At 33.6% G+C, this 24,135-nt stretch overlaps 2 protein-coding genes across 2 annotated transcripts; one reads left to right on the plus strand and one right to left on the minus strand.

Annotated features, from left to right (window-relative positions):
- The first annotated feature begins 3,431 nt into the window (after positions 1-3,431).
- Positions 3,432-4,152, plus strand: LOC104900617 (glutaredoxin-C9). The gene has a single exon (XM_010688090.4). The coding sequence runs from the start codon at positions 3,618-3,620 to the stop codon at positions 4,029-4,031; it is 414 nt and encodes a 137-aa protein (XP_010686392.1). The 5' UTR covers positions 3,432-3,617; the 3' UTR covers positions 4,032-4,152.
- Positions 4,153-18,366: 14,214 nt separating this feature from the next.
- LOC104900688 (homeobox-leucine zipper protein ATHB-52) lies at positions 18,367-18,837 on the minus strand. Its single transcript, XM_010688179.1, has one exon. The coding sequence runs from the start codon at positions 18,835-18,837 to the stop codon at positions 18,367-18,369; it is 471 nt and encodes a 156-aa protein (XP_010686481.1).
- Between the last annotated feature and the right edge of the window lie 5,298 nt (positions 18,838-24,135).

Genomic DNA, 24,135 nt, shown 5'->3' on the forward strand with positions numbered 1-24,135 from the left:
AAAAAAAGAACAATAGTGTCAATTAAAAGTAGAAGAAAAATATTTTCATCTTACATAATCTATACACGAATAGAGTCATGAAGAAATTTTCCTTTATTTTGTAATGTTTGTGAAAGAGTGTAGACAATCCACAAATACAATCCCCCATTGTTCAAGCAAAAAGTTATCATTACAAAAAAAAATTGTAGATAGTTAGAATAGATGCCAAATTATTACATCTAAATCTATATTTTCGCTCATTGGAGGCACCGAATAAGTAACTAAGAATGTATAGTTACTCATTGGAGCACTATACCTTTAGGTATAAAATAGATGCCTCCCATAAGCATGATAGGTTCGAAATATTGGTATGAAGAATAACTCGTATCGAAACTCAAATCTTACAATTTATGGATCTAATAGAATTTTTCTCTCGCCTCCCTCCCAAACTAAAACCCTACAAAAACACAAGCCTTTCGTCGTAGGCTTGCTGGTGGTTGCAGGGGTTGCCAGTGAGCGTGCTTCGGCTTCTTTTTTGTTCCTTCGTCGTCCCTGTATTGGTCCGGTTGAGTTTTCCTTCGCCGAACATTCGTTTTCTTTAGTGAAACTGTTCTCGTCGCCGGCAAGGGATATCGTTCCCCTCCCCAGTCACGGCGCGCCGACAAATCAGTAGGTTTGTTCCTTTTCGGTTCTTTCTTCTCCTTACTCTCCTCGCCAATCTTCGGTCTTCCTTTCCCATTCCCCACCTCTAGTAGCGTCGCACCATCGCTCCGTTGTCGGTTGTTCCCCCTTTCCCTAGTGTTTGAGGTCGTCGGCGAGTTAGTCGCCTAGTTTCGTCTCCCCCTCCCCGATTTCGTGGTATGTTTGTTGGTTTACGGGATTTTGGGCGTCCCTTTTCCCCTTCCCCCACGTGGTCTCTGTTTGGGCTTCCCCTCCCCCCTCCCTCTGGTTGTCAATTTGGGCTTCCCCTTCCCCCAGATCTGCCGGTTACGTTGTAGGGCATCCCCCCTCCACCCTTTAAGTGTTGTGTCGGGTAGTTTACTTTTGGGCGTATCCTTCCCCCCCCTAGTTATTGGTGTGTCTCGCTTTCGATTTTCGGTTGTTGTGCGCACTTCGTTGTTAGTTCTTGGTTGTATTAGTGTGGTCTTGTTGTTTGTTATTATCTTAACCCGCTTGATATTTTGCTAACTGGTGGAGGTTGTATTTGTCTTCAAGATATTGGATTTGGGTTATGTGAATGGTTAGGGTTTGAGTGGCAAAAGATTTCATGAGCGGGGTATGTTTTATCCGATTTTTGAAAATCGGATGGTTCTTCGAGATCTATCAATCTCGCTTGGTAATGATTTTCACAATCATTGCCTGGTTGACAAAATGATATCTGAAGACGATTTCCCAATTTGTCAATTGGGTTTATAGCGCGTCTATTCTCTTGAACTTCTCATCAAAGGAGAAGCCTGGAAATACCCTTCCAAAAGGGTATCGAGTCACAAAGGAATGTAACTCTTCCAGGAAACCTGGTCGTGGAATCCCACATGACAAAAGGTCACTAAGATTAGTCCTATTGTTACCCCCGCTTGTGAAATCAGTCATTTCCTCCCATTCCTTTCGTTAGGGTTCTGGCAATCGTCATCCACTAAAAGAAGTGTTTTACTACAGTTCTCTATCAACTCAAACGTCCAAATCGAGCAATTTTATCCTAACTAATGTTATTTCTGTATTTGTAATTGTTATGTAAGAGCAAGTGATACTCAATTTAGTTTTCTTTGTGTTTGTTCGGTTGTATTAGCATTAGGCTATACTTACGTTTTTTAATTAATGTACAATTTCCCCGTTGTAAAAAAAAAAAAGAATATAGGGAAAACAAAAAAAATCTAAACTCTAAGACACTCTAACTTAGCAAGATTCAAAACCCAAAACTAACATAATCTAATGTAACAAGACTAACAACAACTATATCAAATGAGTCAACCCCTAATGGCTAATGTAATTGGTCAAGATATGAGGAACCAATGGAATAAGTACACAGTCTACAAAATGTCCAATACCGTCGAAAGTTGGCCTCCACCTTATTATAAAAATAATTGATGCTTGCGTAAAGTGGGGTCGATGATCCACAAAAGGGCAAACATCTTTACTTTGGTTACCATATTATTCTTGTGAAACTTAGTGGAAAAATAATGCCGAAAATGACTTGTTTTTGTGGTGTAATGTAGCCGAAATATAATGTTAGCTCTTCGCTAGTGAGAATGGTCGGCGGAATCACATGTGTGCCGCGTTGGATCGTCATCGATATCTCCCACTCAAGCTAAGCAAAAAAAATATTATGTCATTCATAAACTTACCAATTTTCATTGTAAATATGGTTTAGTGAACCATATTTTACGTGTCATTTTTTTGAAGTTTGAACTTTAGAAATTAAAATAGGTGGATCTTTAATGCTACGCGTATGTCCAATAAACTTCCATAATTAACATATTATTATTTTATTAATTGCTTTTAGGGGTATATATTTAAATGAGTTTAATGAATCATACTTCGTCAAACTTTTTATTCCACTTTGTATCCAATCCTATTGTGATTTTAAAGCAACTATCAAGTTAGTGGTAATGTGGTGTCAAATTTGTCAACACAAAAATTGTTTGATTTAATTATTTCACTAACATACTTCTTTCAATTTCAGTTTATTATCACAAATAGTTTTTATCAAATTGAATCGGTAGGAAAATAGAGAGTAGCGGGAAGAGTTCACTCATGGTACAACTGGGTGTACCATGAGCATAGTACACCCAGGAGTATTTTTGTAAATTAGAGCTTTAGGTGCTCGTTTGACACCAAATTTGTTCATATGGGCATTTTGCTCATTACTCATTTGGTCATTTTACTCATTTTGTAATAAAAGTGTTTGCTCATTTTCTTACATGAGTAGAAATGTTTGCCCATTCGCTTAGTTAGTTCATTTTTCTCAATTGCTCACTCGCTTATTTTGCTCATTTGGAGAAAATAGTTTTGGGTGTACCATGAGCATGGTACACCCAGGTGTACTATAAATATTCTCTAGCGGGAAATATGTGATCAGGTGAGTGTTAAAGATATTAACGATTACAGAAGCGCATTAGGTTACGTCAAAAAACAAATGTTTCATTTAGAACAAAACAGAGAATATATATTATTATCCAATCAAGTAGCATTATATATAATAGTTATTAATTACAATATACAGCTAAAATCTAGGCCATTACATTACTACATGATAGAATTTGCCTTTTATTTTTGGATATGGAGGAGGTCATCGTCAATGCATACGTCAATGCATAATATTCCAGCAATCAATGACGAAATTCTCGACCCACTCACAGTGTACGTGACGCAACATATCTCGTCATATTTACCCCACCATCATACGCCTAGTTATTAGTTGACGTACAACTCATAACCCTTCTTCTCTTCCTCTTCTAATATAAATTCCTTTGATTTCCCACCAACCAAACTCCCCCTTATTTTCCTCTTAATATCCTTTACATTTTATTCCAAAGTTTGAATCATCACATAAATATAAACACACCAATATTTACAACACATATATTATACACATTCCATATATACATACCTACATATATAAAAGGTCATATAGTAACTTAATGCAAGAGGCATTGCCATTCAAGAGATGGGAGACACTCACCGCGACACCCATGGCGAGTGCCTCCCATATTGGTAATGAAATAGGAAGCGATACCATTATAAAGATGGAGAATTTAGTGAAGGAGAACCCGGTGATCGTTTTCGGAAAGAAAGGTTGTTGTATGTGTCATGTGGTAAGGAAATTGTTACTTGGATTAGGAGTTAATCCACCTATTTTTGAGATTGATGGTCATGTTAATGAATCTCTTATGGTTAGTTCTTTCTCAAATATTGGTGAAAATAATAATAACTTGCAACTTCCTGTGGTTTTTGTTGGTGGAGAGCTTTTTGGTGGCCTAGAAAAAGTTATGGCTACACATCTTTCTGGTGAATTGGTGCCTATACTCAAACAAGCTGGCGCTTTATGGCTTTAAATTAGTTATGTAGTATGTAGATAGATTTACATATTGCTCCTCCCTAAATGTTTGTCTTCTTTTGGAGTTTTTTTATTGGAAAATTTAGATAAACAATCTAATTTTTACTATTTTCATGGAATTAATTTCGCCTTTAGATTGATTAGAAATAATTCAAATTTGTGGGTGTTGAGTGTTGACGTGTTGTATTCTCTAATAATTCCGAGTGTTTTTCCTCTACGTAAAAAAGCAATTAAATTTCCTGATACAGAATAAAAATACATTTTCATCGTCCCTCGAGATTATTATTACAAGAATACAACTTCAAATTTGAGATTATTATAATTAATCTAAAAGTGGATTGATAATTTTAGAAAAAGTAAACTAATTAGATTGTTTAACTTAGAGGACAAATATTTGAATCTTCTCAGAAATTGTACAAGTTCTAGAGTAACATCACTGTTACAGCCGGTGACTTTTATGAGTTTATAATAGAATGAATGAAGATTTTTTCTTGTAAATTACTCATGTTTCATATACGTAGACAATTAGGATATGATGGTACTTAATTAAATTGTTTGATTTAGTCATTACGTGGAAAAAAATGAAAGGATGATTTTGTTTTTGTTGTTTGTAAATTCCTTTTTATTATCATGTGGATGTCGTCTGTGTAGCTTAGTCATTTCATCATCAATAGATTGAGATGATATCATGAAATAAAATCTTATTGGCAGATTTCACGTCGCTGTCTACGTGGCAAGTTTTCAGGATTAGGTTGGTAACCGTTGACGAGGTCCATCCTAGACAAATTATTGATGTTTGATCTCGTGGGAATTATATGGCCTCTTTGTTTAATACCTTTTATTTGTTAATGGTAAGTAGGGATGGATTCTAAATAGACTTCGACTCTAATCTGTTTAGTAGTCGTTAATAAATGACGATAATGTGTGAATTCTAATTGTAATGTTATATGAAAAGCACTTTTAAAATCTCTATTGGGAGGCGATTTTGAGTACAAAGTTTGTCTTTTTTTTCTCCATAGGGAAGCAACCATCATCTTTAAGGTTGTGTTTTTTTTCTCCAAAAGGAAGCAATTTTCATTACTACCAATTTCGATGTGGTATTGGACGAGAATGAAAATGTAAGAAGAAAAATAGACACGTTAATATAAAGTATCATTACCATGAGAATCAAGATTGATATTCTTCACAAATTTACGTACAAATTCATTTTCATTACCAACACTTATAACAAACTACCAAACACGTAAGGGTATAAGATGACTTTACCTCATTATTTTGGTTTTGATAACAATCTTGGTGTATATAGTCATGTAATAAAGAATCACCATACTGAGATGTCCTAACAGTAAGAATTTGAAACCAACGATAGAGGGAGAAAATATCTAATTCCCAAAGATACAGAAAAATTATAACAATCCATGAAATTGAGAGGAGGCTCCATATTAGACAACAACCATTAATCATTATTGTATATCACAACTCATAAGCTGTACATCAACATATAAGCCAGACTATGTATGAACTGTGACAGAAAAGTTTAACCACGTCCATAGTAAAATTACCTAATTTGAATGGCTAAAAGAAATTCTAACCACATCAAAAAGTTTAAGAAACTACATAGCAATGAAGAAAAAGATGATGAACCAAGTGGAGACTGAGACTTAGACTTAGACTTCTAGTGGTGTTCATAAATATCCGATCCGGTTTTTCGGATATCCAATTCGCTTTTTTAGTTTCGAATAACCGAAAATTTTCGGGACGAATATGGATAGAAATTTTCATTTTTGTATATCCGAAACATGGACTTTTCGGATATCCGATCCGATCTAAAACTTATTTTATGAACTTCTCCTTTGAAAATTTCAATTTTTTTGTTCTCAAATATCCGATCTGAAATTTTTCGGATCAGATTTGGATCACATTTTTTCCAATCCAAAATTTTCCCATCATTTTCCGCCTTCCTCTTTTTGATGGATCGTGGTAACAGCAAAACTTCCTACAAGAAGATAAACAATTAAGCATACATTATGATTGAAAGTTTGTATACACCCACTCAATTACTCACATACAACAACAAATAAATAAAGTACCTTAATGGCTTAATGTTATGTTTGGGAATGAACATTTCATTTCTAAATATGAAATTGGGCCAAATGACATGTTTGGTAAAATCCAAAAATTTGGAGTTGGAATTGGCCCAATTCCCACCTTTATAATAATAGCCCAATTTTAAGAATTCTCAAATTCCTTGTGCAAGGGTGTCATTTGCAAATTCTAAACCCTAACTATTTTCTACTTTTTTCTTTATCTGTTCAACATATTTCTAACTTTCTCTCTCCTCAATATAAATCTTAGCTTTCTCTCCTCCATTAACGAATCTCTTAGCTTTCTTTTCCTCCATTAATGAATCTCTAGGTTCTAACTATTCAATCTCCTCTCTGTAAATTCTATGATAAGTCAAACAATGAAGATGGATTTGAAAATCCTAAATTTGAAATTCTTAAGTTTACCAAACAATAAATTTGATTTTAAATTCCATGATTTGAGAATACAAATTTCAAATGAAATGTTCATTCCCAAACACTACCTAATGTTATATGAGAATCAGTAATTAACATTATGACCAAGCGGTCAATTCCTTCCCCCAATCAGTAGTCGGAGGCTATGTCACTCAGACAAGGATTGGGTATCTATTGGAATACGGGCGTCCAAGTGCCTGACTCGGCTATTTTATAGAAAAAGACAAGTTTTTAGTTTAAAATGAAGTATCCAAGTGAACTGTCGTGTCGGACACGATACGACACCCGATTTTTTAGGTAAATGAAGGTGTCGAAGTAACATAGGTCGAGGCAACCCATATTCCAGAGACTCACAAAAAAGTGTCATCCAGCATAGCTACATGGTCATTTTGCTAAAGATCATGAAAATCGATAGCACAAAATTTAAACTTACGAAACTCAGATCAATAGAAGGTAAACCTAAGTAGGCCAAAGTTTTCACACAAACAGAGAGTTTCATACAGCACAATTATACCTCCAATAGTTCGGCAAAACGCTCCCGCTGAACTACATGATCATTAGCTCAGTGTATGCGTTGATGAGCTGAGAATAGAAGCATATTATTAGTGTTGGAACACAAGGTGACACTCAAGAAGGAGACAAATCGATATTATTAGTGTTGGAACACAATATTATTTCCCCTTTTTGATGATGACAAATCATAAATATAATGTTGTTAAATAATCACTTGTTCCCCCTCAAAGTATGCATCAATAATCACATTAGGGAAAATAACATAATATCATTCACATACAAGTAACTTGGTAACCAAGATCATTTCATTCAATAGTCTAAGTATTATACCCATCTTCCCCCTTTTGACATTATCAAAAAGGAGAGCATCAACATATTTAGCAAGTCAAAGTGAGATATAGTCAGTAAAATAATTCAAGTAGCTCAAGCAATAAATACTAAGGATGCTGGTGCTATGTCATAATCCAACTCACAATCTGAAGTCATTAAGCAAAAATGTAATCCAACTCACAATCCGAATTTATGAAGCAAGAAATAATCATGAAGGATCATGGTTAATAGCTAAGAATGTAAGATGAAGCGATAGGTAATGCAAGCTTAAAGATTTGAAATGGCAATTGGCTCAACAAGTGCTTAAACCCTTTTTCATATTTTCAACTTCCGCAAATAAACATCATAAGATTTTCTTCACTGTGGCACTGTGTGTGTGCCACTGCGCCACTGAACAATCTATTACCTTTCAAATATAACTAATCTTCGGATATACTGGAATCCAAAATGATGATCTTCAAACCTTTGATAATACTTTTTCCATCTATGAATTGAACTCTAAGATTTATCTAACACAAGTGTCTTACTCTTCTTTTCTTCTCTTCTCTTCTCTTCTTTTTTTTTTTTTTTAAAGAGAGTCAGACCATACAATATTACTAGAGTCAATCAATAAGATAGCAAAGGCGAAATAAGTTAATTTGAAACTCATTTTCTTCCAGAGATATATCTCATGGCACGCACTGTGCCCTGCATAGTGTGATACAGTACTTTCATTCTTTCAAGCATTAGTGTCTCTTCCAACCTTTTCATGTTCCCCCTTAACTAATGCGTTTTCTTCTTTCACTATCTTATTAATATATATATGCTCCATATACCATGAATCAAGATTAAAAGCACTTGTTGAACTTTGGATGAATATGTGAAGAAAAGAAGGATAATAATAGGGAAATAAAGATAAGGTGGGACATATGAAAGAAAAAAATAATGAGGCACAAATGTCAATTTCATGAATAGAAAATCAGAATATTGGGCTAAAGATCAAGCTTGCTATAGGAGAAAGAATTTGCATTTCATAGCTCAAAAATTCGGCAACTTAGGATCATATAGCTTATTAGTTCGGCAACTTAAGATCATGACATTAGGGCAGCATCATTAGACCATTACGAGTCCTTTTATATCAAGTGGACCTTTACTCACAAAGATTCACCAAGACATGCATCAATAACACTCTAATTAAATATTTAAAGGAGGACAATAGGCATAATACGCAACTAATTTCCATAAATTAATCCCAAAGCCACGAATTATCTTGTAAAAGGTTCATGCATGACATTCAACATATTTACCTTGATCACATAATTACTTTTCAAACCACTTACCAACATCACATTCTCTATGGAGTGTGTTAAAGATTTGCCAACGTTTCAAATACCAATTTATCGCTTTTTGTTATTGCCAAATATAACACACCCTCCATGGTAGGCTACTAATGAGAGGAATTGAGATTTATCACTAGTCATATGCCTTGAGCAGCCATAGTCAAGATACCATAGGATGCTTCCTCTCACGTTTGCCTGCAAAATAATCACTTGTTAGTTTTAGGAACCCAAATTTGCTTGGGTCCCTTTTTCTTTCGTTGAACATCTAGTATATCTTTCCTAACCCATATTTGAGTACATGTTTAACATTCTTTGCAATTCGTTTTTTCTTTTTGTTGCAGTCGTCAATTAGGTGACCATTATTTCCACAAAAGTTGCAAATTAGATATTCAGGAAGGCCCACGTATTTTCTCTTTCGAAAGTCTCTCTCGTAGGTCCTGGCACAGAGCCTGGCACTGTGCGGCTGATTAGTGTATCCTAATCCAGTTTTGTTCATGTTGTTTGTGGTGCTAGTTAAGTAATTTAGAGCATTCATTCCATTAGTCCATTTTCCATGCATCTTATGAGCAATGGAAAGTTTTGATTCTAAGAATTCGACTGAGGTATTTAGATCACTACTTCTTTTTCTGGAAATCTCTAAGTCTCTTTTAACTTTGTCAAGATATTCTCTTAACTTAGCATCACTAGGCAGCATTAGTGGAAAAATCCTAGATTTCTGTCTTGAATTTTTAAGTTCAGCCAACTCGTGATTTAGTGTTTCAATATGTTTTTCAAGACACGATTTTTCAGTTTCAAAAATAGTGGATGGCACTGTGCGATTTATGATGTCATCAGCAAGAGTTGTTTTTTCGTGTTTTAGTGTGTCTATCTCAATATTTTTCTAATCAATTCTTTTCATCAGTGCTTTATTTTCTTTCAATAAATCCTTATACTCTAATTCTAATCCAATCTTTAGCTTGGTCAAATTTTTTATTTCCTTTTTCATGATATCAAAATTATCATTCATGTTTTGACAATCATCAATTACGTTTCCAAGTAGAGTGACAAGTTGACCTTTTGAAAGAAGATGAATTGAAGGTTTTAAGGAAGTTAGGCTTACCTCACTGTCTTCTACCTCTTCGAGAGGGTTCGAACTTTTATCCATCAAGCATAGATGTGCGTCGACCTTGCACAGTGCCGTCTTTAGTGTTGTCTGTACAACATTCAGACATAGTTTGGCCTCGTGGCACTGTGCCACGCTCTGATCTTCGTCAGAATCCGAATCTCCCCAAACGGCAGCTATCATAGCCTTTTTTAATTCTTTCTTGGATTGCTCCCTTCTTTCTTTAGGCTTCTCATCATGCCATAAGGGACACTCCTTTATCCTGTGATCGTACTCACCACACTTGAAACAACCAGAATTAGTAGCACTTTTCTTAAAGTTAGAGGTAGTGCTCTTACCTTTGAAATTTTCATCTTTTCTAGGATTGTTGTTTTTGTTCTTTTTGAGAAATTTTTTAAATCTCCTTATAAGAAAATCAATATCATCATCACTATCACTATTTTCAATTTCCAATTCAGTTCTCAAGGCTATACCTTTACTTTTTGGTTCATTAGTTTTATAATCTAAGACAAGTTCATGAGTCATTAATGATCCAATATGTTGTTCTAGTGAAAGTTTAGTCAAATCTTTAGCTTCTTGAATAGCGGTTATTTTTGGGAGCCATCAATTTGTTAAACTTCTTAACACCTTTCTCACTAAATCTTCAGAAGTATATGTTTTTTCTAGAGAACGTAATTCATTAGTGATTAGTGTAAATCTAGTGAACATCTCTTTAATAGATTCGTCCTTATTCATAGCAAACAATTCATATTGTTGGACAAGCAAATCTATTCTAGATTGTTTTACCTCATTCGTACCTTCGTGGGCCAATTCCAGCGTGTCCCATATTTCTTTTGCTGTAGTACAAGCCGAGATCCTTGAGTATTCATTAGGTCCAATTTCATATTGGAGAATACTCATAGCTTTGAAGTTTTTTTCGGCTTTTGCATAGTCAACTGAGTTGTAATCATCTTCGTCCTTGTCAATCAAGTTTCCTTCAGCATTCTTGACTTGGATTAGTATAGGTCCTGTTCTTATGATTCTCCAACACTCATAGTCTGAGCCTTGAATGTAGATCCTCATTCTTGCTTTCCACCATCCGTAATCTTCTCCATTGAAAATTGGACACTTGGAGTGTCTGTCTCGAGAGTCATCTTGCATATTCATGATTTCAATTCTCTAGATGTTAGTCTTACGAGAATAGCCTGCTCTGATACCACTTGTTGGAACACAAGGTGACACTCAAGAAGGGGGGGGGGGTTGAATTGAGTGACGAAATCTGTTCGATTTTCGCAAAATCTCTGTTATTGCACAGTGCTAGACACTGTGTGAAACGCTCGTAAATTTCTGTTTTGAGTTTTTGCGAAAATTAAAACTAAAACTATATTAAATCAATACTTAAACTCAAGATATAACGTGGTTCAATCTCACCTCTGAGATCTACGTCCACAAGAAACAAAAACTCTTTTATTTCTTTAAATCCTAAAATATCAACCTCTTGATACAATAAGATTTCTCTCACTACTAACTCTAGTAGTGACCCCCAACACTTAACTCTAAGTGTTGACACTCTCTATAATGGTGAAATTACAGAAAGAAAACGATCCTCAATTGTGTGCTTCTTAGTCAAGCAATTTCGAGGACAATTACAATCGTTGAATAGTTACTAAAACTGACTCGAACAGTGCTATGCTCTGTGCCTTAGAAAACTGTTTTCAGCTCTTAATATTTCCGGTTTTTCTCTCTGAAAACGTTCAATCTAAAAGTGAATTATAAAACCCTTTTAAAGGACATGGTGTGTACGACCATCCTTCACAATTATCTTTATCTTTAAGTCCTTAATTTAAGGGATATAACTCTCTTTTTAGAAAAACAAACTTTACCTGTTTCCATCTTTATCTTTAATCTCAAAAAGATAAGTTTTCCTCTTTTTAGAAAAACAAACTTTATCTTTTTCCATCTTTATCTTTAATCTCAAAAAGATAAGTTTTCCATATTAGATTTTCTTTTCAACTCAACTTTTGTTTTTATCAAAAAGTATTTTCCAAAATCTTTTAGAAAACGGTTTTACTTGTTTTCTTAAAACACGTTTTTATGAAAACTTTTTTTTTATCTAAAACACGTTTTTATAAAATTCTTTTCTAAAACACGTTTTTATAAAATTCTTTTCTGAAACACGTTTTTTATAAACTCTTTTATCTTATTTCGAAAACTAATTTCCTTTTTATAATAGACATATAATATTAATACAATTATTTATTTCCTTAACTCTAAGAAAATAATAATTATACTAATTTTATATTTCTATATTTAGCACATAGCATATCACCTAGTTCAAGCATATTACATTTGTACACAAAGTAACTATACTAAGGAACATATAAACTTGGACTTCATTCTTGATTCTTCTTTTCCTCAAAGTCTTCATTTATTAATTCATTTCTTCATGCATCTGTTGCAACTGTTACACACTTTCATACTATAACATATTATATTAATTTTCATCATCAAAACATAACATGTACATGCACAACAATTAGGAATATTACGGATAACAAAATATGATAATATCCCTAGCATATATTACTATCTTACGGAAATATTATCTTAGGACTATATCAAATAAGTATATGATTAGTATTAGGAATACAAATCCTTTACTTATATGCTTCATCACCATACAAATCCTTCGGAATGTAGAGACCTGCGAGTTTCTCCGATTCTTCTATCAACTCAATTTTCCTGAAATAGTAATTAAGGGATGAGTGTATGTCGTATCTGTGATATGCATTGATATAAAAACCAGTTAAGTAGATATAAACAACTTGAATGGTGGAGTGAAATCTATCTCAATGGGTTGATTGCCATCAGAATGACACTTGATCACTTTACTTCCAGTCAATTTTCTTCACCATTCCTATTCAAACCAACCTTGCTAAGACAATGAAATAAAATAAGATAAATCATTTCCTAAAGAAAAATTTATCATAAACAATCTTTTAAATATAATTTTTTCGAGAAACTAACCTTTAAAAAGAACATGGCAAAAAGACACCTTAAGAAGAAAATATTTTGCGAGGAACAATTTCGACCAATTTTCCGGCATTGACCAAGCATTTTTCAGCATTGACTCGTTAAAACCAAATAAACATGTAAACTGCACGTGAACATCTCTTATATTTCAACCCTGTTTTCTCCATATTTCGGCATTGACCAAGTATTTTTCGATGTTGACTTTATCAGTATAGGAAGGGAAATCGAGTTGAAACATAAGAAATGTGGGTTACGTGCCTTGCCATGTTTGGTTCTAGTGAGTCGAAGCCGCAAAATACTTAGTCAATGCCCGAAAAATGGGTCAAGGTTGTTACTCGAAAAAAAAAAAATTTTTAAAGTCTTTTTTTTGCCAGTTTTTTTTTTTTAAAAAGGTTGTTTCTTGTAAAACTTGTATTTAATAGGTTGTTTGTGATAAGTTTTCCTTTCCTATATGTAGCTCATACTCTTAGGGCATGTTTTATTTGGCATAAAACAAATGAATTGAAATGAATTGAACTGAACTGATTGCAATTGAACAGATTTTCGGATGGGTGGGTGGGTGGTGGTGGCGGCAACAGTGGCAAACATGATTGTTGCATGTGGACATGTGGTAAGGGAGATTGTTTTCCTAGGAAAAGGGTAAAATCATAATTTCACATGCCATTATTGGAGCAAAACTAACATTTTTTTACAAGATTCCATTAATTGGTAGTGATTCCAATATACTTAGTCAGCCTTGGTACTTATATAAAATTTCAGACAACCTAGGTATTTATTTCAAAAAAGAGTCTAAAGTATGGTATTTTTTGACAAAATTTCCTAGAATTTATGATGGGTCTTATTTCCTTTTTACACTTTGGTAAGTGCTTTTACAATCTCCGTTGAATCTGTTTTGATAATTAAGTGCGAGCATCCTCCTTTGTGATAGAGAATATATTTAGGATAATATTTTCTCATTAGTTTATGATATATTTGTATAGATTTATCCTTATATACTTTGGATTAGTAACATGGTTAGCATTATTATTTGTATTACACTTGTTCGTGGGGTAGGTTGGTGCGGTTTGATATGTAACCCAAACCAAACTGAAAATATACGATTTAACATTTTTCCAACCCAAAACGAACCACGCAAAACCACCTTCAAGCTAAAGAGATCTTTAGCTAGAGGGAGTCTTGCATTAGTAAGGTTCATTGGTCAAAGAGGAATGTGATTCAACAAGCAATTCGTTCATACTCTTTCCTTTCCCCATATGATGATGCTCCTTCTCTAGAGATTGAGATGAAAAATCTTCCCTCCCCATAGTAGGATTCTCTATGCCCATACCTTTGACAAACCGAATCAAGCAGTCTGATTATCCTTGTACGTCCCCCTCTTTTGTCAATTATTAACTTCCTATTAAAATGCAATGCAGCACAGTCCCCTAAGAAGGTGGCCTAATTCACTAGTTCACAATTGGTATCTGATGAGCCATTTGAAAAGATCGGTAAAACGAGTATCCTTTAGTACAATCTCTTCTTCCGGGTCTATCTTGTATGTTTGTTTTCAAAAAGTAGAGTAAAAAAGCAGAAGAAATCGCATTTTCGCGATCTCAATTGCGGTATCCGTTAGCTCAGTAATATAAGACGATATTGGTTGTCACAAAATATTCCTAAGACCACCGAAACTCGTGAGAGCTTATAAGCTTGGGGTAAACTTGTGGTAAGACCTACCTCTCCTCAGACCGTACCTTTTAAAGAAGTCTAACCGGTTTGGTGCTGTACAGTTTGACCATATTTTCCTCTACAATATGATTGTTATTCTAATAATTAAAAAAAAATTGGTACAAAAATTGTTGATAAACCAATACATAATTCTCTTAAACTATATAATAAATACTGAGCAGATGAGTGGAGGTAAGAGGAGCAGGAGCAGGAGCAGATAAGTGAGGGAGGCAAGGGGATTGCAAAGAGGAGCAAATGAATGATGAGTGCAAAGACCTAAACTAATACTTGTAATAACTTCTATAGTCGTATTATCTGTATACTCGTATGTCTGTTAGTTTGTCAATGTTTTAAAAAAATCAAAATAGATAAACTTTATTTTTAAAAAAACATATTAATTTACGGTTTATTGTGCGATTGCGGTTTTCAAAAATTTAAACCCAATCCACAATTTTGAAACCACAAACCAATCGAAAGCGGAAAAATACGATTTGGTTGTTGTTTGGTGTGGTTCAGATCGCACTCTGAACAACCCTGATTTCTCTATTATATAAGTCGTCAAGAGGGGAGTTATGGTATTCTCCTATAAAAAAGACTTATATACCCCTAATTTGAAACATGAAAAAAACTAATTCAAAATTTCTCATTCATTTCCTGAATTACAATTATAGAAAGAGAAAACTAACATAAAAATAATTAAGAGTGCTATTAAAATATTATTATGATGAGGAAACTAATATAACAAAGAAAATTTTGAACAATTGTAAAGCCAAAAATACAAAGATTTCTTTAACCTAAAGATTCAACAACAATTACAAAGAACATGGATTAAATTTTCATAAAATTACCGTAAAAAAAGAGTATAACTCATCTTTGTATTTTTCGATTTCATAATTGTCGTAGTCAAGTGTCAAGATGATGTTATTCAAGCGAAATAGTTAAACCTGATAAGAAAAGATAAGCATAAACCAACTTCTCTTATCTTCTTTTTCGATCCTATATTTTGTACAAATAAATTGTAAGTATGAAATACATGTTTATTTTTCGCACTAATATTAATTTTTTTTACAATTCTGAATATTAATACTAATACTAATATGTTGTCATACACATCGCGTACATAGGAGACTAATATTGTTTAACGGAAACACTAGGGGGCTTGCGGGGTTTTACACAATCTAACAGTCTTGAAGTTGAAATTCCTTGTTAGTACTACATATGCTTCCGCTTGAATTGAACTGGATTCGTATCTTCTTTAACCCAACAATTGCTGTTTTCCATTCTCTTGATGTTTTCCCTTTCCAAGCGCCATCTACTTGTAGGATTGTTGTACTCGTCTGTTGTTGAGTGCTTGAATTCCAAGTATAAGCATTGCACTTTGTCCTGAACTTGTTTTCAGCCTCGTAATCCTCTTGAATTCTTTGAGCTCTTTTCCTTGATTTTCAATTATTGTGATAATTCTGACAGAATTGCACATTTGTACTTGCTCTCTTTGACGATGATCTCGTTTTTATGAAACCATATTCCCCCAAGAATAGATATGAAGTCAATCATAAGTGTGTTCCTTTCATTTCCTCTTTTTCTGGAAGAGATTTAAGAAGTTCTTGATCGAATCTTGATTCTTTAATGTATGTGCTAACTGGATTTTCTGATCTTATTCCCATAGTTAAGGATCAACTGTGTGCTTTGAAATGTTACAAGGTCCAAGAAGATGATTGGTAGTTTTTTTTGGCCCTGTTTGGAAATTAGTGGATAGTTGTTAACTGTTAGCTGATTATATTAGTTGATCGATAGTTGTTAACTGATTGGATAAGCTGATTGTATAAGCTGATTGCATAAAAATGTTAAGTAAGTAACTGATAACTAATTGCTACATTATTATGCAAAATGATACTAATAAGTACATGTGCATAATCTGTTTTTGTACGTACCTTTTATTATTTATTAATGTAGTTTTTAACAACTTTAGGATATAAATGTAATTGGTACACTCATTTTCAAACCTCTAATGTCAAAAAGCTCCTCCCCAAACTTTTTTAAAAAGAGCTTTTTGGGCTCAACAAGCTGATTTAAACCTCTTTTTACCAAACACTCAAATTAGGGGATTGACTAGTCAAATCCTCTAATATGAGCTCAAACCTCTAATTTTGCCCCAAACCTCTCTTTACCAAACAAGGCCTTTGGCCCGGTTTGGCAATTAGCGGATAGCTATTAGTTGATTGTATTAGCTTATTCAACTAGCGTATTGTATTACTTGTTTGTAAAAAGGTGTTTGGTAGATAACTGATTGTTAATCGATTGTGTAAAATGATCAATAAGGACATTGGATTCATATGTTATCTAGATTTATGATACCTAGGTAAGGGTACTAATTTTAGAGAACTTAAGGACATAAATGTAATTTTCTTCTTTAATTCTCAAACCTCTAATATCAAAAAGCTCTTCCCCCTCCTTTTTCAAAAAGAGTTTTTTGATCCCAAAAGGTTATTTCAAACCTCTCTTTACCAAACACCCAAATTAGAGAATTGACTAGTCAACTCATCTAATACGACCTCAAACCTCTTTCTTTACCTCAAACCTCTATCTTTACCTCAAACCTCTATTTACCAAACAAGCCTTTGTCTTTTTGCCCAACTAGCAAGTATATTCTTACTCTTATATTTCCAGCCTCTTCCACATGTTAGTGGCCGTGGGAAGTGCATTTTGAATACGGCTTGGCAATTCTTGTCAACGGGTCGTATTCGTGTCGGTTTCGAGTTGGCTCTCAAATGTATCAAAAATGATATAAAAAGTAGAATAGTTGCATAATATAATAAATATAACTAATCGGTTGATTTCGTGTCATTCGTGTTCGTGCAGGTTCATGTTTCTTTCAGTAAATTCAGGTCGGATTAATTTCGTGTTATAAGGTTGTATTTGGAATTACCATCCCTAATTTTGAAGGATTTTTCATATGTAGAGAGTCTGTTTACTCCCCTTATTTATTCTATTAGTATATACTCCCTCTGTCCCTCTTAATAGATTTTCCATTTATAATTTGGGCACTAATCTTAGGTTAAGAAAAATCTTCAAAACAATTTCTAATATATAAGATAAAACATATCATGTGAGTTCTTGTTTGATTCGTCTAATTATGTACATTTGAAAAATAAACTTTTATAATTTGTACTAATATGTAATTGAAGATATTGACGATAAACGTCTGGCAAATGTGCACTGGAGATATGAGAAATATATCAAGGGATGGAGAGAGTATATGTTTAAGGCCTTTTTTATTTGTTATTGAATAGATTCACATATTAAGAAAGTGATTCATTGGGAGAGACTATAAAGCCCTAAAGAGAGGTTTGGGAGATTGAATATTCTCCTTATATCATCATCTCACATTCAAAAACCTAGTTCATTTTGTGAGTTTTATCCCAAATCTTAGGTAAATCTTGTGTAAAAAAAATCATTGCTGAGTTTCTTAATTTTTGTTTGTTGATTTCACCATATTATACTTCAATTGAATTATTTTGATAGGGCCTATTGTTTATATTCCTAACAAAGTATATTGTATGTATTAATTTATTACATATAGATATAAAATTATAACCAATCCAGATCTTGTAAAAAAAACAGACATGTTTATAACAATGTACAAATTAAAGTTTTTGTATGACTTGTAATAGCATAGATACTATTACTATACACTTTCTCTATCACAAAATAGGCGATACACTTTTCCCAAAAAACTCTTACATAAAAGAAAGAAATGTGTCATTTATTTTGTAATAACAGAGAAAGTATTAGCTTGTGCTTATAGATATAGAGCTCCCCTTAGAGCATTACCAATCAAATTAAACAAGCATAAAGATCTCTTGGAAAGAAACTATTAGGCTGATCACCAATCATCAAACCTGACGCATCTTCCTCATTACAAACATATGAATTTGGTGATGCAGTTGAAGTTGAAGCCACCAACATTTGGTTCATATTTTCTAACTCATTGCTAAGCCGTTGGACTTCCTTCTCAAGCCTTTTATTCTCAACCAAGGCACTCTCAAGTCTTTGTTGAAGGGTCTTATAGCCCATTTCTAGGCTTTGGCTCTTCCACCTAGCCCGCTTGTTCTGGTACCATATAGCCACTTGTCGAGTCGGAATGCCTAATTCTTGAGCCAAGTGGAACTTCCGGTCCATGTCGAGTTTTCGATCTAGCTTGAAACTGGCCTCTAAGAGCCGAACTTGTTCCTTGGTTAGCCTCTTGTTGGTGCATTTTGGGTGTGGTTCGTGTTTTTTGTTATGTGTAGTTTTAGGGGAATACATGTTTTTTGCCACCAATGTATTAGGCTTTATATAATGTGTACTTGTGTAGTTGTGTAGAGCATTTGTGGTCTGAGTTCTTTTGATAAAGTTGGTTATACATTTTTATAGCATGTGGAATGGTATGTTAGATATGTGTGTGTATGAGTGCATGTTATGGTAGTAGATTTAGATTTGTGAATCATGTATTGATTAATTAATTGATCTATTGTTCAATTCTTGAGGGTTAGTGCAGTTTCATTTTCAACGAACAGTGTCTACGTTTTCACGTGGGATTTTGGCCCACTATTGACAATATAAGAAAGGACCCAAATCTTGGTGGCCGATGTTTGACAAGATATATTAGAGCTTATCTCATATTCTGAAGTTGTGATCTTTTGAAAAAAAAAATTATCTCCATTTTAGTTAAAAACTTATATAGACCTAATTTACACTAAATTAAGTGTGGACTTAATGTTTGTACATGTGATTTATACGAAAAAAAATCACTATATTAAGAAATTAGAGGTGATTATGGATCGGGTCGGGCCAATCTTTAAAAAAATTACCCATTGGTAGGATCGGGCCAAAATTTTGTGCCCAAAGCCCGCTACTTCAGGCCAAAAAGGGCAAGCTTTTCTCTAAGTCAACAAATAAACTAGAAAGTCATTTTACCTAAAACCTGTCGCAAAGCAAAAAAAAATCGAATCGGGTCCGACCGCGGGCCAAAAAGTTATGCCCAAACCCGCCTCAAATTTGGGCCCGCGGGCTGGGCTTTTTTTGATTAGCTCTAGTTGAATAGATGTAAAAGAAGATCAGTTATAGATTGTAAATGATAACTATGTCAGAGAAAAGGTTACTATATTATAAGGTGTAAGTAATACACCAATATAAGAAAATGTTGACTTAATAATAAAAAAAAACGGTTACTAATGGTAGGCTAATGTAACTTTATACTGTATGAGAAAAAAAGAGGTCACTACATCACATGGATGGTTTTGGTTCACACTAACATTAGTGTAAACCAGGTCCCCATGAATATTGGTGTAGACCAGGTCCAAGTCCATACAAGACTAACTTTATTTTTTGACATTATTTATATTTTTTTGTTTGGAAAAAGGAAAGAAAAAATTTATTAGTAAAAAGCTAGACGACATCCACAATCAACATTAAAGAAAGAAACACAACCTAACTTGATCAAATAGAAAATTTCTCTACAATACAACTATAATAATAGTGACCCATATATGACAATATAACAGAGCCCCTGATTGTTCGTTGAATCATGCAGCCTTATAAGAGCGTCTATCATCCTGACATAGTTTTGACTCTTTTGAGAACATATCTCTTTATTGGATCGTGTAGAATGAGTACAAAAACCCAATACTTATTGCAAATTTGTAAAACAAATCATCAAGAAACTTCGGGGGTGTTTGGCAGTTAGAGTTTTGGAGTAACAAGAGAGTTTTGAACCACTTTTAGAGTTTTGACTAGTCAAAAACTCTAAAAGGGGTGTTTGGTAAAATAGAGTTTTAGAAAAGAGTTTTGGAATGAAAACTCTCAAATGAAAAAGCTATACTACTACTACACATTGTATTAAAATGTCTATAAATGTCATTTTACTCAAACAAATGGCAATAAGCTGTTAGCAATCAGTTGATTGTTACCAAACACATTTATAAAGAAAAGTTGTCAAATCAACAGTTAAATATGCTGAACAAAAAGTTAAAACTCTAACAACAAACTCTAATAAACTCTATTTGCCAAACATGACCTTCATCTTAGCAACAAACCATAAAAATTACTTTTAATTCCCACAAGGGGAGACTGATAAATCGAACTCTAAACTTCTGCTAGAGGAGACAATAAGAACCCAAAAATGGGGTAAACAAACTCTCCAATAGATAGAAAAGAGGATTATTATTAATGAAAACGAGAAAAATAAGTGCATAAAGACTTATATTATTTTGGTACAAAAAGAAGATTATTTTTAATGAAAGAAAAACTAGTAATAACATCAAGTATCACTTGGTTTAGTGGTTAATACATTAATATATTTATGCGTGTTATCATGAGATCGAATCTTACCTAATGTATTTTCTTTTTTTAATGTATGTGAATTACATGACATAAAACACTCAAATCAAAGACACTCCATGTCATCGTTCCTTGCTTAGGTGTTAGGAACACCTTTTAGTATAGATTAGTATAGACATAGGCTATGTTTAGTTCACCTGAACTTTTCTGATCTGAACTTATTTTTCTGATCTGATCTGATCTGAACTGATCTGATTACAAAATCTTATCTTTTAGTTTTTTCTCAATATATAAGAAAAAAATATAGTCATGTGGGGTCTTGTTTGATTCGTCTCAATGAGTACTTTATTAATATTCAATTATTATATTTTTTACTAATATGTAATGAAAGATATAATGATTTTAAAATATAAGCATGATCTGAACTGCTCTGATCTGAACTTATTTTTTCTGATCTGCTCTGATCTGATTAGATCTGAAATAAGCAAAAATAAGGTGAATTGAACATAGACATAGTAGATAGATTTCTAAATATATGTGGGTTCTCGAGAGAAGGCTCGTAACATTTTCTTCCACCTCACTAAATAAATCAATTAATTAATACGACTGCTATGAGCTATGTCGAACTTGACAATTAATTAATCTTGTATTATACTATTGTAGGAAACAACCCCACGCATATAGCACTATTTGAGACGTTTGCATGAAAACAAAATTACAAACAATATCGTTCGGAGGGGCGCAAGTCGATTTTATGACTAATCCCTAATCTTGTCAAAATCTTGGTTTGTCTGTATGTGTAAATTGTGATGCAACTCACTTCTTTTCTCACCTGTCCACGGTCCACCATTCTCGGGTTAGCTACTTAGCCTTCATAAATTATCAACTTAGGGTGTGTTCTGTTCAGTTGAAAAAACCTGAATTGAATTTATTAAACATGATTTATCTTTATTGAAACTTATTTTGAGTGTTGTGTTAAACCTGATCAAATCTAATTACACCTGAACTGAATTTATTGGACCTAAAACTTATTTTATAAGTTGAAGAAAACACACCCTTAAACTGCATGAATCATGTTACTCTTCTCTTCGACATAAAACAGCTGAACTGATCTGGACTGAACTGATCTGAACTGAACTGAATTGAACTGAATTGAACTGAACTGAAATGAATAGTGATATGTGAGAGTAAAAGTATTGTCAAGAGCTGAATTGAACTAAACTGAACTGAACTGGTTTGAACTGAACTGGTCTGAACTGAACTGAACTGAACTGAATTGAACTGAACTAAACTGAAAATAAGCTGGAGAGAACAGACCATAATCATACTTACGTTAAGATATTATTTAATGAATAATTTATGATTACGGTCCAATATCCTCTAACAAATCATGAACATCTCAAATCATCATACCAACTGGCAACTGGCTGTCTCTTGCGTCAAACATGGGCCAAAACATTGATAGAGGATTAAGAGGAACTATACTAGTCTAACTTTAACAAAGGAATAAGAATAACTATATTTTCTTTACTCATGAGTCAAAAGTGATCTCTATACTTCCGTAGTTATGATAATGAAAAATGACTAAAGAGCAAGGCTATGGCGTACGGAAGGTAAGTTGGATAGAGCTTGGAGTTGGCGAAAATAGCTTCATCTGACATCATAGCACGGTGGAAATGGGATATAATAATATGAGTAGATTCGTGTTGAGATATTTTTATCCATTTATGTATATAGATCAATACAAGCTTAATTGCTTAATGAATGATTCGCTCAGTGTTCACTTTAGAGGTGACCATTTTGGCCCGGCCCGCTTTTGGGGAGAATTTTTCGGCCCGTACCCGTATTTTTTTGGCTTTAGGCGGGCTTTGGACAAGCCAAAAACGACTTTTTAGTCTATATTTTGGCCCGGCCCGTTTTGGTTCGCAAAAGCCCGCTAATTTAGGCCCGAAATAGCGGGCTTTGGACACAAAAATTCGGACCGAATTTAGACCCGGCCCGACCAATGGGCAAAATTTTTTTGGCCGCGGCCCGGCCCATGATCACCTCTAGTTCACTTGAAATTGACATGCGTTTACTCATTCAAGTCAAGCATATAGAAAACCTTAGAATTTTAGTATAATATTAAAAAGTAAGAGTTAAGTATGATCTTAATTTTTTCCATATTATCCATATAACAAAATATATGAGAAAAAACATCTATTGACAGAATGATAGAACAAAAATTAACTTGAGATAGTTATTTATCATAAAATTATCTTGAAATGGCAACTTTAATTTGTTTATTACAATAATACAACTTAAGTTGGAAATTTAAATCAAATGACTGAACAATTTAACTTAATTGCTCGAATTTGTGTTAACAACTTAACGTATTAAATTGCATTAGCGAGGTTAGTGTCAATGTTTTTAGTTCGTTTCTTTTTTGGCATGAACAATATTTTGATTTTACACGACAGTGGAACTGTCTGGAACATCCAAGCACCAATCTTGTAACTCTAGTCTTCTAAGTTACAAGAATGAGTCATTTTGCCGTTTGCAATTCCACCACTATCTTTTTTTGTTGGGTTTAGACGTATGGATAATTAAGTATTTGCAAAACTTGAATTCTATACTTTTTTTAAAAAAAGAATATTGGAATTTAGTACATTATCATTGATATTATCCCGTCTGATCTCAAATAATTATTCTTGTATACTATATTGGTCACTCATTGAATAATTGTCCCATTGATTGTTACCTTAAATAGAAACTTACCCACACCACCTATTAAATCCATATGATGTAAGTCACTCTACTAACTATCTTTATCTTTTACTCCGTCATCAGAACAACCGATACTCCTCTACTATATTCTTTTAATATATTTTCCCATATCTAATAGGATGATAAATTGAGGACGCGAAGCATTACATTAACCTACTTGTGATCAACATAGGCTCGGGTTGAACATTAGCTGGTTTTGAGCAAATTTTTTCGACCTGCAATTTAGAACCCAAAAAGACCTGAATCCCACTTGGTTGGCGCGAAAATTTTAGCTTGAGCTTTGGCCATAAACAAGCCACTATTTTTGACCAATGTTCGATCCGACCTGACTCATAATCACCTTTACATTGACCTTAGCTACTAAATATATTCAACTCTTATAAGGCCTCAAGTTTCTCCTTAAAACAAACACTAATACCCAAACACCCAAACACCCAAGCCCACAAAACCTTAACACATAAAAAAAGATCCATAAACACATAAGCCTATATGTATATCCAACACTCAAAAGACTTTAAC

The sequence above is a fragment of the Beta vulgaris genome, chromosome 8 (genome assembly GCF_026745355.1).
Source record: "Beta vulgaris subsp. vulgaris cultivar EL10 chromosome 8, EL10.2, whole genome shotgun sequence".
NCBI lineage: Eukaryota > Viridiplantae > Streptophyta > Magnoliopsida > Caryophyllales > Amaranthaceae > Beta > Beta vulgaris.